The sequence below is a fragment of the Cebus imitator genome, unplaced genomic scaffold (assembly GCF_001604975.1).
Source record: "Cebus imitator isolate Cc_AM_T3 unplaced genomic scaffold, Cebus_imitator-1.0 Scaffold174, whole genome shotgun sequence".
In the NCBI taxonomy this organism is placed as follows: domain Eukaryota; kingdom Metazoa; phylum Chordata; class Mammalia; order Primates; family Cebidae; genus Cebus; species Cebus imitator.
This window is the reverse complement of record NW_016107489.1, coordinates 1983715-1997507: the sequence shown is the minus strand read 5'-3', so window position 1 is coordinate 1997507 and position 13793 is coordinate 1983715. Positions and strand designations below refer to the sequence as shown.

General features: G+C 36.7%; 1 protein-coding gene across 33 annotated transcripts in view; it reads right to left on the bottom strand.

The window, feature by feature from the left end:
- Positions 1 to 13793, bottom strand: part of DLG2 (discs large MAGUK scaffold protein 2) — a 1831252-nt gene that overhangs the window by 19396 nt on the left and 1798063 nt on the right. For 14 of the 33 annotated variants that reach the window (XM_037744434.1, XM_037744428.1, XM_017544957.2 and 11 more), the window contains 2 exons: positions 10954 to 11053; positions 7209 to 7250 (listed from right to left, as the gene is read on the bottom strand). In XM_037744434.1, coding sequence (XP_037600362.1) covers positions 7209 to 7250; positions 10954 to 11053 — 142 coding nt within the window. Of the gene's footprint in view, positions 1 to 7208; positions 7251 to 10091; positions 10138 to 10953; positions 11054 to 13793 lie in introns of all 33 variants that reach the window. The other 19 variants (XM_017544944.2, XM_017544950.2, XM_037744429.1 and 16 more) reach the window with 3 other exon arrangements.

Here is a 13793-nt window from a genome sequence, read left to right as displayed (position 1 = left end):
ATGCCATGGCCTCTACACCAAGAATTACTATCTAAAAGGAGGCATTTAGTTCAAGGAAAGGGTCCTAAATAATAGTTTGCTGCTACATAATCAGAATTGCTGTACCTTTTATTTCATCTTCTACTTTATTTCCCCAAGAAGCACACTGTTCAAAAGCAAGTATATGCTTATTTCACTTATGATATAAAAACTTCCATCAGGACACTCAGGGTTTTACTCTAACAGTAATTCATCAGGAATATGCTGTGGGTCAATTAAGGAAGATCAAAAATTGAGGAGTGTCTTACATCATTGGTTATAATTGCTGCTAAACCATGCCTGGAAACTTCAGATAGAGAACTAAGGAAGACACAGTAGTAAAATGTCAGCCCCTCCAATGTCATTTGCTACAAGCCTTCTGAATCAGGGTGGACCTCAAGTCAGCAAGTAACCACAAAAAGTAAATTGGCTTTTGGCAATTATTTTTTCAGTCATCCATTTTATACAATTGATGAATTAATTGGTCACAGGATTAGCTCAATTTCAGCTGCAAACCCGGAAGTGTCTGCATTTTCATTGGCATTGACTAACCTTTAGTGGGGCAACAGGTTAGGGCTGTTGAAAAGAACTTTCTGTCTACTATAAGAGATTGTGGAGCGGGAGTGGAATATGAGGTAACTTCTGAAACCGCAGGGCAATTCACCTCTGCTGTACATCCTCAGTACCCACCCCTGAAGCACATACACAGCCTGTCAACGCCAGGTTCTCCTCCTCCTTCAATGGCCCAGCACCATTGAAGGAGAGGTACTTTCATAGGAAGAGTTAATGTCACTGACTGTTTTGATAATGATGACTGATTTGGGGAAGTTAAGTAATATGTGCGTATAGCTGTGAAGTCATATGTCTTCCTTGGAGGCTGGGGAGCTGGAGTGGGATGGAGGCGGTGGTGCCTTATTTTTTCAAGTGTGAGAAATGACCCCAGGCTAAAGTCATGTCTTACCTCAGCCCCAAGGAGGGCTTGTGCTCAGAATGGCACCATCATGCCAGGCTACTTCCTAAGGGCACAGGGAATGAAGCTTGGTACCCCTCCTAGGTGGTACCTACCCATGGCTGCCCCAGAAGTGCTCAGGGGACTTTCCCACATTGGTCAGGGGTTTGGTCAGTGAGGAGTCAGATTCACTCTTTTTCATACTCAGGAAAAAAATGATTCCTTTTGAATACTGAAATTTACAGAGCCTGGGCCAAAAAAAAGTGAAGGTGATTGATTACTAACTCTCAGTTATCTAAAGCCTGAGCTATGTAGAGGGTATAAGCAGTCAGGGTTTTACTTTAGTATTATTTCAGCAGGAAAATGCTGTAGGTCAATTGAAGAAGTGTAAAAATTATTGGGGAAAAGCATAGTTTTAAGCGTAGAAGCATGGTAGACTAACATTGCAATTTTAGACTGTAACTTTACAGCAACTAATGTGCAAGGGAAGAATCCTGGCCATGGCATAACAAAAGCTTTAAATGTCAAGTAATTCTTGGACCTCCTTATTAGAATGGGAGCTTCATAAAGGCAAGGACTGAGTTTCATTCATCGCTGTGTTTCCAGTCCTCACTGAACACTTAACATAAAGAAAGATGTCAAAAATTTTGCACTCTGATTTCAGTCATGGGAAACAGGATAAGCAATAAGGCCAAAAATAGGTTCTGCTTTGTGTTTCTGTCAATACGGTCATTTAACTTTGGAAAGCATGGTTTTCTCTGAATAAATAGAGTACCTCATATTCCCATAAAAATCTCTTCCCAATGGCTTTGCAAATCATTCTGATGGAACATTCTAAAGCCAAATCTTTAATAAGACGTTTGATGTCAGTATGTATGATTGTGATTCAGAAAACTAGGGCAAAGCATAGCTTTGATTAGTTTTGCTCAAGAGTTTTCTATCTCTGTCTATCCATCACTTCTTGGTTTGCTTCTCTATGAAAGGCACTGGTTGTGGTTCAGAGCAGTACTGTTGGTAGACAGCAATGGCAGCATCCCTTATGTCCGGGCCACCCCAATTCTCAACACCCTGTGGCAATCAGGTACTGTGTAAATACCCAGGAAGCCTGTGGGGCAACCTGTGGAGGTGGGCATGACATAATTGCTGTGAATTCAGCATCTTAAATCAATTTTTACTTTCACGTTCAAGAATGAAAAACCCTATGGGTAATGAAAAAGAGACAAAGGGGAAGAGAAAAAGCCACTGTGATAAAGAAGAGAAAATTCATGGCTTTATGGCACTTTGCAGGTCTTGAGGGGCCTTCACACTCACTGGCTTTTATTTTTCACAGCCATTGCTTGAGGTAGGTAATCTGATAATCCCTATTTTACAGATAAAGAAACTGAGGCTCAGAGATGTTAATGAGCCCTGATTCCTCAGCTAGTAAGTGGTGGAGTCAAGATTTAATACCACAGATTTTTCAGCTCTTGTGGAGCAGACTGCGCTGTCTTGAAATGCTGAGAGAAGCAGAATTCTCTGTGGGACAGGGTGGAGGGGGGGTATCAAGGTAAAGCTTACAAATGAACAAAAAATTGAGGAGAGAGAGGGGGACCGAAACCAGGTCAGAGTTATTAAGAGGCCATCAGGTGCTCGCCGCTAAGCACAAGTTCTCTCTCTCTTTCTCTCACTCTTTTTCTTTCTTTTTTTTGGTATTTCTGCTATGCCATCCCCATAAAATAGTCGTCCTTAAGAGTTTTTCTATTTTCTACTCAGAAGGGGTTGGCACTTCGAAATAACAGCTGACAAAAAGGTACAAACTATCTCTTGGTCTTGTTTGGCAACTGCATGGCTGAAAGTGGGAGAGCAGCACAGAGCTGTGTGTGGACATCTGTGGCTGCCAGAGACTTGGCAGAGGGTTTTGTCACAGTCTCTACAAAACACTCTGTGTTTAAACTGGAAGCCAGTCACAATGAGAGACCCTAGTATGCCTTCATGCTAGAGAAAAGCAAGTTGCTGTTTTTAAGGAATTCCTGGAAACTAGAGAAGAGAGATGATGGAGGTGAAGACCAGTGGCAGTACATTTAATGCCCAGAGTTTAGTTTTTAGTGCCTGCATATGATGATTATTAAGAACTAATTAGGTTCTTAGAGCTATGGAATGTTAGTGCTAAGAGAGGGTTTAGGGTTCATGTACTTTCATAGATGGCAGGTATGTACCATACACCGTTACTCTCAGTGACCTTGACAGGCATCACAAACTGATCATTGCCGGGATTACTGCTGAGCCTCAACGTGGCTTTAGAATACTTTTGATTACAACTCTTCTGGCAGCTGTTGCCAATTGGCTAGATTTGGAATCTTGATTAAAATTTATTTGCCATTTCTGTTCTAATTCAAGCTACTCATTTTACATAGGAGAGAACTAAGGCTCAAAGACTGTGAGTAATTTCTTTAAGGTCATATAGTAAATTCATGGCAAATTGTCTCCATAGGATGTTCAGAAGATGAACTTAATATACATACAGTCCTTAAAATCAGGCTTGGTGCATATTTAATGTTATATAAGTGTTGCTGTTTCTGTTAACTTTATAGGTAGTATGAAATGGTTGAAAGTTACAAGGTAAAATGACAAGAGCCTTGGATTACAAACTACAGGGAAGAGTGAGAAATGAAAGGGATTCAGAATTAAGATGTCTTGGTTGGATCTGCAGTGCTACTACTTTAATAAGGTAGGCAGCCTCTTGGAGCTTCAGCTTCCTCATGTGGAAAGGGGGCTATTAATGTAAAACATGTCTAATAGTTTTGTTGCAGAAATTAAATGAGATAATAGATGTAATGAAAAACTGCTTTATAAAAACCAAAGGGTAAAGACATCTAAGGGCAATAGTTGAGAAGAATAGAGCAAGGTGAAGAATATGTGCCATTTTGACTGACCTCAGTGGAGAAGTTTTGGGTCTCCTAAACTCAACACCTTCATTCAGATCAGTTCTTCAAGATCCTTGTTTCGAAAATCCTACTTAACTGATGAGCACTAATGGGTTGAAAGGATATTTATCACCTTGCACACATCGATGATGATGTAAAGAGCTTTACGGAGCTTTGAGGAAGGCATGTCTTCAGCTTTAGAGACTGGCATAGTCCTCATTATACTTGCCTAGTATTTATTGTTTCCTAATACAAGGAGAATTGAAAGGTATTTACAGAACAGCCAAAAATACCGGGCTAAATTTTCCTACTTTCTTGACAGAAATCTGGAATTAGCTCATAATTAAAATCGTTTTGAGGTGGCATTTTGCACAATTAGACAATGTACACTTTATCGACTGCAATTTTAGCTTGTACTAAATAGAGTTGGACTTGGAAAACCTATTTTGTAATGCTTGAGATGTTGCAGCAAAGATTTAAACTATTTATGAGGAATTGACGTTTGTGTGTATCTATGTGTGTGTGGGTTATACCTCAGGAAACATGTAAGACTTTCAAGTAAGGTTGCTACAAGGTGTAGGATCCAGAGTGAATGGTCCACTCTGGATGGTGAAGCGCAGTGGCCTAGGTCTTTGTTTCTAACTCCGAATTACTATTATCATTATTAAACCATTTTGTCTCCAGAGTGGATATGGAATAGTAAAGTAAAACCGTGAAATATAACACCTGGATATTGCTAAAAAGAGGATTTTAAAAAATATTTGTTTATACTACTTTTAGTCATAATTACAGCAAAAGCCATGAATTCACTAGAAAAATGCAGCCTATTTTGACATCAAAGTTGGTGTCTTCTGGAAAATTTATTTGCTCCAAACCTCTGAGTCTTTTGTTGTGGCAATGTTCTTTCTGGGCAGTTTCTTCCTCATCTTGCCAGGCTAGCAAGTTCCTCATCTTTCCAAAGCTCAGCTCAAAGCTACAAGCTACTTCCTCTCTGAAACTACCTTTTCTGCTCCCACTATTCTTCAGCCACACATCTATCTCAGTACCTGCCACACTTTGTGCACATTTTCATTTATTTATATCTCTCTCCCACTATTATGTGTGCTGAGAGCTAGAGTTAGTTGATATTCACAATTGGTCTATTGGTATCCAAGAAGAGGACCTCCCATATAGTAGGTACCAAACAAATAAATAAATATTCCTCGGTAATTCTTCGTATTTCCATTCTGGAGGAATAAATGCCATTTTTCTCCTCTGAGCTGTGATAAAAATTCCTCTTACTTTTGTTCGTTTGTAAACAAAACAATCTGGGTGGCTGACCTTCTATAACCTTGGATGAGACTCAAGCCAATAGAGATGATTAGATTTCGTATCTGCCCTACTAATGTCATAGAATCCAGTTCCAAATCTTCTCTCTCCTCACAGAGAATCTGAGATGCCCAAAAGTGTTTCATTTATTCATTCAATAAACATTTATGTGCACCTAGCATTTGAGAGTAAAAATAATTATTGACATCATTTTGGAACATCACTTTAAAAATCTGTTAAGGAGTTGAAAGTCTTGGCCCACTTTTTATAACTTAATAATTTTGGGAAAAATATTCCCACCTCTGCAACAGAGAAGAAGCCTTTAAAATACCCTACAAAAGTATGATTTTTAAAAGAAAGGGTAGTTCTTGTATAGTATATATTTTTCATTAAAAGAATTGAAAGAGAAGGCATGATGCTTTCATTTTCTGTACCTGTGTCTACTGGATGGAAGCACAACACTTGAAAATTGAAAACTGAACATCAAGGAAACTAGTGTCATTGGTCTTCTTGGTACCCAACAAATAAGTTATATCTTTCTACATACTAAATTGAGGGAAGCTTAGGCGTATTAACACAAGCTTTGGTCAATTCTTCTCGGCCTAGGTTCTTGGTTTAAAATAAAATGAAAAAGAGGGGAGGCCAATTTTTTTCTGAAGTTAGGATAATAATAAAATTATAAAAGTATAAAAAAATGTAAAAATATTGACATGTTACCATGTTGACAACAAGGACCTTTTGAGTTCTTCCATCAGTAGGAATTGATGGAATTTCTTCTATCAATAAGACTTTTATCAATAAGAAAATCAGGTGTTTTATTATCAGTCTAATGTTTGATTGATCAAGGGTATCTTATCACAAGTTTTTCATTTTATTCTGTGTTCTACATCATCTTCCTCCTCTGAGCCTACCTCCGTCTGTCATCTTTCCTCTTTGGTGCTTTTTCTCTTACTTACCACCCCTCTGATTTTCCAAAGCTTTTCTCAAAATCCAAATTATGTGTTGTACCACTATTTGGCTCTCCACCTCAAAAAGGCATCGTTTTGTAAAGTATCATGCTATAATTGGGGAGAAGCCCCAAACAATTCTAGTTTTCAATTAATACAATACTCATTCAAACAAAAGACAAAACCAATTTCTGCCTTAGTATCTGTGGGTCACATGCATTAAGCCTGCTTTTTGGGTAACCCATTTCACTAAGGAATATAAATTAATCTTAGAGAAATCGTAAGAATCCCAGTAAAAATATGTACCTATGTTAGTCACCAAATACCAGCAAGTAAGTAGAAGGTAAGAAACCATGAGGACTGCTCAAAAGGATGTGCTTGGTGTTTGGTGGATATTTTCATACACTAAGCAAATGGCTTGAGGTGACCAAACAAAGATCAGAAACAACTTTAAAATAGTCACCTACCTTTTCAGCTAAGTTTTCTGATCTAAGAAGACTTGGTCACATTAAAAAAATTAAGTTTTTTCAATATTAGAGGATGAAACTCTTTCATCAGTTTCCCAATTAACAAAAAAGTAAAGTTAGAAATGTCATAGTAGACTACCTTAAAAGATTGATCAAAGAGAAAGTGATGTAAAAGATTCACACCTGATTTTAAAGGAACACTTAATTTATAAATGTTTTTCCCGCAAAGAGGAGCCAAGAACAGAAAGGAAATGGCAAAATGAGAAGGAAAATAATGCCACGATGATTTTCCACCCTCCAGTTGAGAGTTTCAATTATTTTGGGGGTTACAATGTGAAAATCCACCATGTTGAACTTTTTACACACCTTCTCTGTGAGAATTGAATCACTGAGTCACAACTGACCAAGGCTGGAACTGCTTGCACAAATCATATAAAGGTCCACTCTAGTGTCTTTTTCATCTTTCCACATTCAATAATTTCATTTCAAGCCATTTGCTTTGAATACGGATGATAAAAGGTAGCAATTGAAAAACAACAACAGAAATCTGAAATGACCACCACAGGCAATGGAGCAATTGCAAAGAAAAGAACCACAAACCAAAGCAGTAACTTACGGTAGCTACTTTCGCTATCGCTGGCATTAGAAGAAACATGTTCTGCAAGAACAGCACAGCAAATTAAAGAGATACCAAGCATTGAAGAGCAGCCAGAACTGAAAGGAATACACTCATGCAAGGCTACTAGAAATGTGAGCGAAAGGCAAGTAAAAGGCCGCAGAGGAGGCTGCATTAAGAAAGCTCAGATAAGATAAAGAAGATGAAAACTTTATCTCCATTTTACAGGAACCCGCTGCTTGATTGCTGTTTCTTCTTTTAGCAAATGAAGAAAGTATCTTTAATTACAAAAAATGCATAATGTCATTTTAAGTGATTAAAAAAATACTATGACCCATCCATATACCTCTGACTTGCAAGATTTATGTGACAATGACTTGCATGTCTGGACTGAATGTTTTCTTGACTATAAATTCAGGAGCTTCTAGTATGTAGGTACTGTTTTCTTGCAGGCTTTTTTATTTCTCTATTTTAGCCTTTAAGTATGTTTCTGGAATACTGCAATTTAAATTACTAATTGATCCCTGGATTCCCTTGCATTTTATTTCTGTTTAAATACTTCCTAAACACATTCTCAGGATGAATAGGAATTCTTGAAGATCTTTTCTGCTTCAGTGAGTGAGCTGAAAATCTCTGAGGAAGATGTGAGTCTGAAAAATATTTTATGAATCAGCTCAATAGTTCCTTGTTTTTATTTTAGGATCCTTGCTTGGATAGCTATTGAATCCTGGAGGCATGGAACAGGCAGGAAAGAAATGGCCTTATGCACAGTACAGGTTCTAGCATGAAGTATTTTTTTTTAATTCATGCTGAATGACTTGCTTACACAGCAATATTTCAAACTGTTTCTTCATACATAGTTCACCTAACTTAACAGGGATGTATTGGTTATAAGCCAGAATTTGAGCTCTGATTTCCACAATCATTTTCTTTCATCCATAGTGCTTGTTAAGTTATAGAAGATACACTCATCAGTCTATCAATTTATTTGTATATTACTTTAATTAAATGATGAACATGTGACTATTTGATTTCTGAAGCTCACTATAAATAACTTCAGTTTTTAAAAAAGTGATAATAGTTAACATTTTTAGAAAGAGAAAAATAATATGTAAAATTATTCTCTAACAATAAAAAATAGTGCTTTGGTATTATACATTCTTGCCAATTGGATAGAGTCATTTTAGAGCATGAAACTGATGAAAATCAAAGCATGGGTTCAATTCACACAAATCATTTCTCTTTGTGTTGGTCTATGATCAGAACTGAATTATTAATTTGGGCATGTATTGTGGAAGTGCAAAGAGGCAACAGGGAAAGAAATGTGGATGAACCTGTGCACATCTGTTTTCTGTTACCAAAATGAACGTCATGGCACATAACCAATATTAGCGTATCTTTGTGTAGATTATTAAGTACCTTGAATTGAGGATGACAGGGCTTTTTGTTGTTGCTGAGTTTTACTTTTTAAATTTGTTCAATTTTTAAAGAGCAAACAAACATTTGCATATTCTGGATTGAAAGCGTATCCTATTTTTGAGACTCCAAAATCCACTACTTTTTAGTAATGTTTATTATTAGCAATATATTAAGATGCTTCTTTTCCCTCTCGTATTGAAAATTTACAAATTCTCTCTGGTGGTGCTTGATGCTGTCCAGATAATGTTGAAATCAATCATTAAACTTCAGCCACTAATTCAAGAAAAACTGTCTACCACATTCCATACAGTGACTCAAAAATAAAGTTTTCATCTTTAAGATCAGTACTCTTGATCAGATTTTGTTTTTTATAAATAAATACCTTTAAAAACTCTCAAAATGAACAGTTTGAGTTATGAGGGGTATCACTACACAGGGTTATAGAAAAAGCCCTTGAAAACAAAGTCCAGCTCAGTGCAATTTTGTTTTATACAAACAAACAGCTTCTAAAAATATTGCCCATAGCTGTTAATTTAAAACAAACAAAATAAAAAAAATTAAATATGTGATACAGTTGCAAAAGACACAAAACTCTCTTCTCATTTCATTGATGCCTACACAATGGGGTTAGTTATTAAACAGGAAAATTTCATAGTATATTAATACACAGGATAATTAGTTTTTTAATTGCTTAGTGGAATCAGACACAAACTAAATATATGAATAACTAGAAAATGCAAAGGTTTAATATATTTTATTTTTCACTCTATGCTATAAAGTGAAGACCTGATTTTGTAATGTAGCTAATAAATCACTGATAGAAAAGCATATTATTACATATCTAAGCTTTATCATACAAACATTTCAAGCAGGATCACCGCAAGTCAGAAAAAAAATCAAAGTTAATAACAAGTAAATACTCATGGAAGATCAAGTAGCTTAATATTTGCTTTCAGAGAATGCGTGTTCCTTTTGACTACAAAATAGCTCCTGTACTAACAGCAAAGTACAACCCAATTATGAGATTTGACAAGGTCATTAAATATTTCCATGTGAAAAGGTAGAAGGAAGAACATAAAGTACATTTCTATTTTGCTGTTCTAGGACACTTGGCTCACCCTTTCTTTCAACATGGTTTCTTGCTCTCTGGGATGTATTAAGCGGCAGAGCAAGTGATGCTATAGTGGGCATCAGGACCATGTTGATAATATCACATGGTCAGAAAGGGATGGTGTTAACTGCAACAGAAGTTAGAGTGCCTGACACACTTTGCTTTTAAATGCTGACATGCAGAACAAAACGATTGAAAATTACTTTGTAGGAGCATTCACAGCTAGGTAACAAATAAAACTCGTATCTTGTGCATGCTAGGAGTGAAAGGCCCTCAAGAAAAGGAACAAAAGCCAAACTCAAAAGGAAAGGAAAAGAAAAGAAAAGTTACAGTGACCATTCCTGGAAACTTACTCAGAGTCTTTGTTCCATAACCGTCGTCACCTAATCCGGGGATGTCCTGCATGGAAGTCCCCAGAGAGAGCAATGAGAGAGGAAGAACAGCCACGGAAGAGGAAGGAAGAAGTCAGTGGAGTTGAAACGAATACTACCATGACAGACCGTGCTGCCTGAACAATCTGGATCCCATTCTCTCTTTTAAAACAACTTTCACCCCAAACTCTCTCAAGAAGAAAATTTCTGATTTGCAGAGAAACTCAAGGTTTAGACAAAAGATTCTAAGAAAAAAAAATTCAGCAAATGCCTTTTTTTTTTTTTGCCCATGGTTAATCACGTTGCCACAGAAATGCCCCACTTAAGGAATAAACCTCTCCAAATTTCATAGCAAATTCTAGACGATATCCACCATTACAAGCTCTGTGCTCAGCAAGTGTTTAGTGTTTCTGGGGAGGGAAAGAGTGAGCAAATGTGCTAGTAATCAGTAAAGATACTTTAATTGTTCCTAGCATTCCAAAAAACATATGTGGCAACATAATCCAAGGTTTCTTCTCAGAAAAGAATTTTTCTCAAGACTTTATTAGAGAGTTGCATGATAGAAAAGGCAAACCAGACCCAGTCCTGGTCAAAGATAAATGTTGGTTGGGTCCAAGTCCCAATTTCGGCAAGTCTCTCTCCAATGCCTTCTGCAAAGAAGAGCCACGTGAAAGGAGGGATCCAGACTGCAGTCAAACACTGGTCACAGTAGTAGACCTGCCCTGCCTGCCTGCTGTGTTGTTTGCCTAGGTGTGTGGCGTGGGAGAGCCTACATCCTGCGTGTTGCCTGTGAATATTTTTTCTCTTATGTTGCATGTGACATTATCTTTGAGAATCTACTTACGTTCAGGATCACTGGTTTCCTGCTCACTCTGCTCCTTGTTCTTGTAGAATGGGAATTTTCGTGAAAAGATGAAGCTCTTTTTACGCTTGTCATTGAATGACTGTGAAGGAGAAAAGGCATGGGGCAAAAACGGGACGTCTAATTGTTGTCACACTCATGCTGACAAAACAACTAGTCTGTAAAAGCACAGAGAGCTGTAGTGACGCAAGTGGATGATTCTAAAGCGGTGCCAGAGAGTTCTAAAGGTTAATTTTATTCTCAAGGAGTATGAATTCTGAATGGTGGCACCTTGAAAAAATTGTCTCCTAAGCAAAAGACCGGTTACAGATAAATGGTGATGGAGGGAAAGAGTCTTAAATTAGAAGGAGAAGACCCAGAATTTTTTGTGCTGGCTCTACACCTTGCTAGTCCGTCACCGTAGAGAGGTAACTGAATCTCCCTGAACCTCAGTATCTTCATCTGCAAAATGAGGACAATGATAGCAGCTCGTAGGTTGTGAGACTCACAAAGGACAATGTAAACATAAAGTGCTATACAAATGTCATCTTATCACCATCAGGTAGAAAACACTTTAGTGGAGAAACTAGTTTTCTTCTCAGTGTCTTGATGTCTTTTAGAATAACCTGAATTTGAGTTACTTCTGCTTAGTTTTAATTAAAACCGCACAAAGATGTATGGAGATTTAGGGTATATGATAATTATAGCCTCACATATGAATATATAATCATTAGACTGTAACATTTTTATTCAAAAGATATTTTTTAAAGATAATTTAGCCCCAACCTCTCATTTTGTAGACAGGGAGTGAGAGGCACAGAGAAGCTGTATCCTATTCTGATATCACAGAGCTAGCTGGTGACAGCCAGGAGTCAATCAGCCAACATCCGCTAAAAGAGGTATTAAATTGATATTAGCTTATCAAAGGAAAAGCAGCAGTCACTCAACTAGAGTCCTGATCAGGTAAAAAACTTAAGATTGACTTTTCAAAAATTTTAACTACTCCATTGGCTTAAATAAGGGAGAATTAAAAATAACACCTAGATACATCAAATGATACAGGTATTAGAATTTATTCATTCAAGGAGATAATCATGTGCTTGCTTAGAAGACTCCTTAAGAAAATTCCATTAATTCCACTGCTGCTGTTTTTATGCAAATGTTTTGTGGGATTCCTCTTTGGGAAATGTGTTGAAAGTCATTTTGTAAGCTATTGGCTATGCAGGTCTTACTAATTACATATTCATATGTCATTAAAAAATCTGTTTCACCAGATTGACTACCAGTTTTGTTTGGCCGATTTGGCTCTGAAGATCTTTTAGCTGCTGAAAAAATCAAAATCACTCCCCAAGGAACAAGATTTGTTACCATACAGCTGTTGAAATGAAGGTGCCAAAGACTCTGAAGGTAATTTGAAAACAGGTATTCGAAAACATTTTTGGCAATGGCAGCTGTTAGGAATAAATGTAGAGGAGCAAGGTGACTACTTAGAAGGAAAGGACACTTGTTTGGATGTGTGCTTTTGTCCCACTGGTGGGAATTGGTCCTGTGCCCTTATGGATTTGAAGCTTGACAAAAATGACATAAATAACTTATCTTCTTTGTATACTCATACATTCCCATATCAAATATCCATTTTGGTAATCATGTTCATTTAGAAAACATTAAAGCACTAAAATGTTGGTGCTGTCACTCAGTAAGTAATTCGTTACTTTTTTAGGTAGTAGAAACCTTCAGTAAAGTAATAGAGCTTGTGTGCCCATTAAGAAAAATCAAATAATTAATAATTTCTGAAATTAGGGGACATATACTTTATATTCAAGTACTAAAATTACATTCTCAGAGGGAAAAAAGGTATCACTTCAGAACTTATTACTCTGCTGACAGCACCTATGTTCAATATAGTTTTATCATCATTTGTAATTGATGGTTGATGTCCAAAAAACAAGGTTGAGAACTGCCCCCAAATTTTCCCAGTTAAAAATGATAGTCCTTAAAGGAATACTAAATATTCTTGCATCACTCCAGTTTCATGCCACTTTTACATTTCAAGCATATTTAAACTTCAGTAACTGAAAATAAAAGAAAAAAATCATGTAAGAATTAATGGCATGTGATATTGCAAGGTATGTTAGACATTTAACTTCAGCATTACCAATGACTTGCCATGCAAAAAAAATTTACAGATTTTCATGCAAATACAAAACAATGCCAAGAGGAGTAAAGCCTGGGGTGAAAATACAGACACAGAGGGACAATGTAGAGGGCGCTGAGGGCCCAAAATGGGGCTGCATGCAAGCCACATCATTTAAATGGTCTCAAGCGTCAAAGGAATATGAAAATGTGTTGTCTGTGATTAATTCTTTTATGTTTCAAAGCAAGGACTATAATGTGTTAACATTTCCCAAGTATGAAAATGTTGTGTATCATGAATCATCTGATTGGGACATAATACTACTAAGCACCACACTTTTCAAAAGAACAGAAAATATACAATAATACTTTAAGAATAAAAGTAGTTAACATGTCAGTCTTATTAGCAAAAGCCGTTTCAGATTGCAATTAAGGAGAAGGTAATGAAACTATTGGTGGTTACACTTCCTTACATTTGTGGACAAAAAACCAAATCACATTTTCAGTTCACATTCACAGACATAAAAGTCACATGCTTAGGATCTTAGGTAAACATTTGAACTATAAGTGATTATATGTGGTTTATAATGCTTTAACTCTATTCTTTATTTTTTGTTAAACATATGTAATACTATTATGTAAGCTTTTTTTGCTGCTGTAATTAAAAAACAAAATTTTTTTTTTCTTTTTGCTAATCTGACATCCAGGAT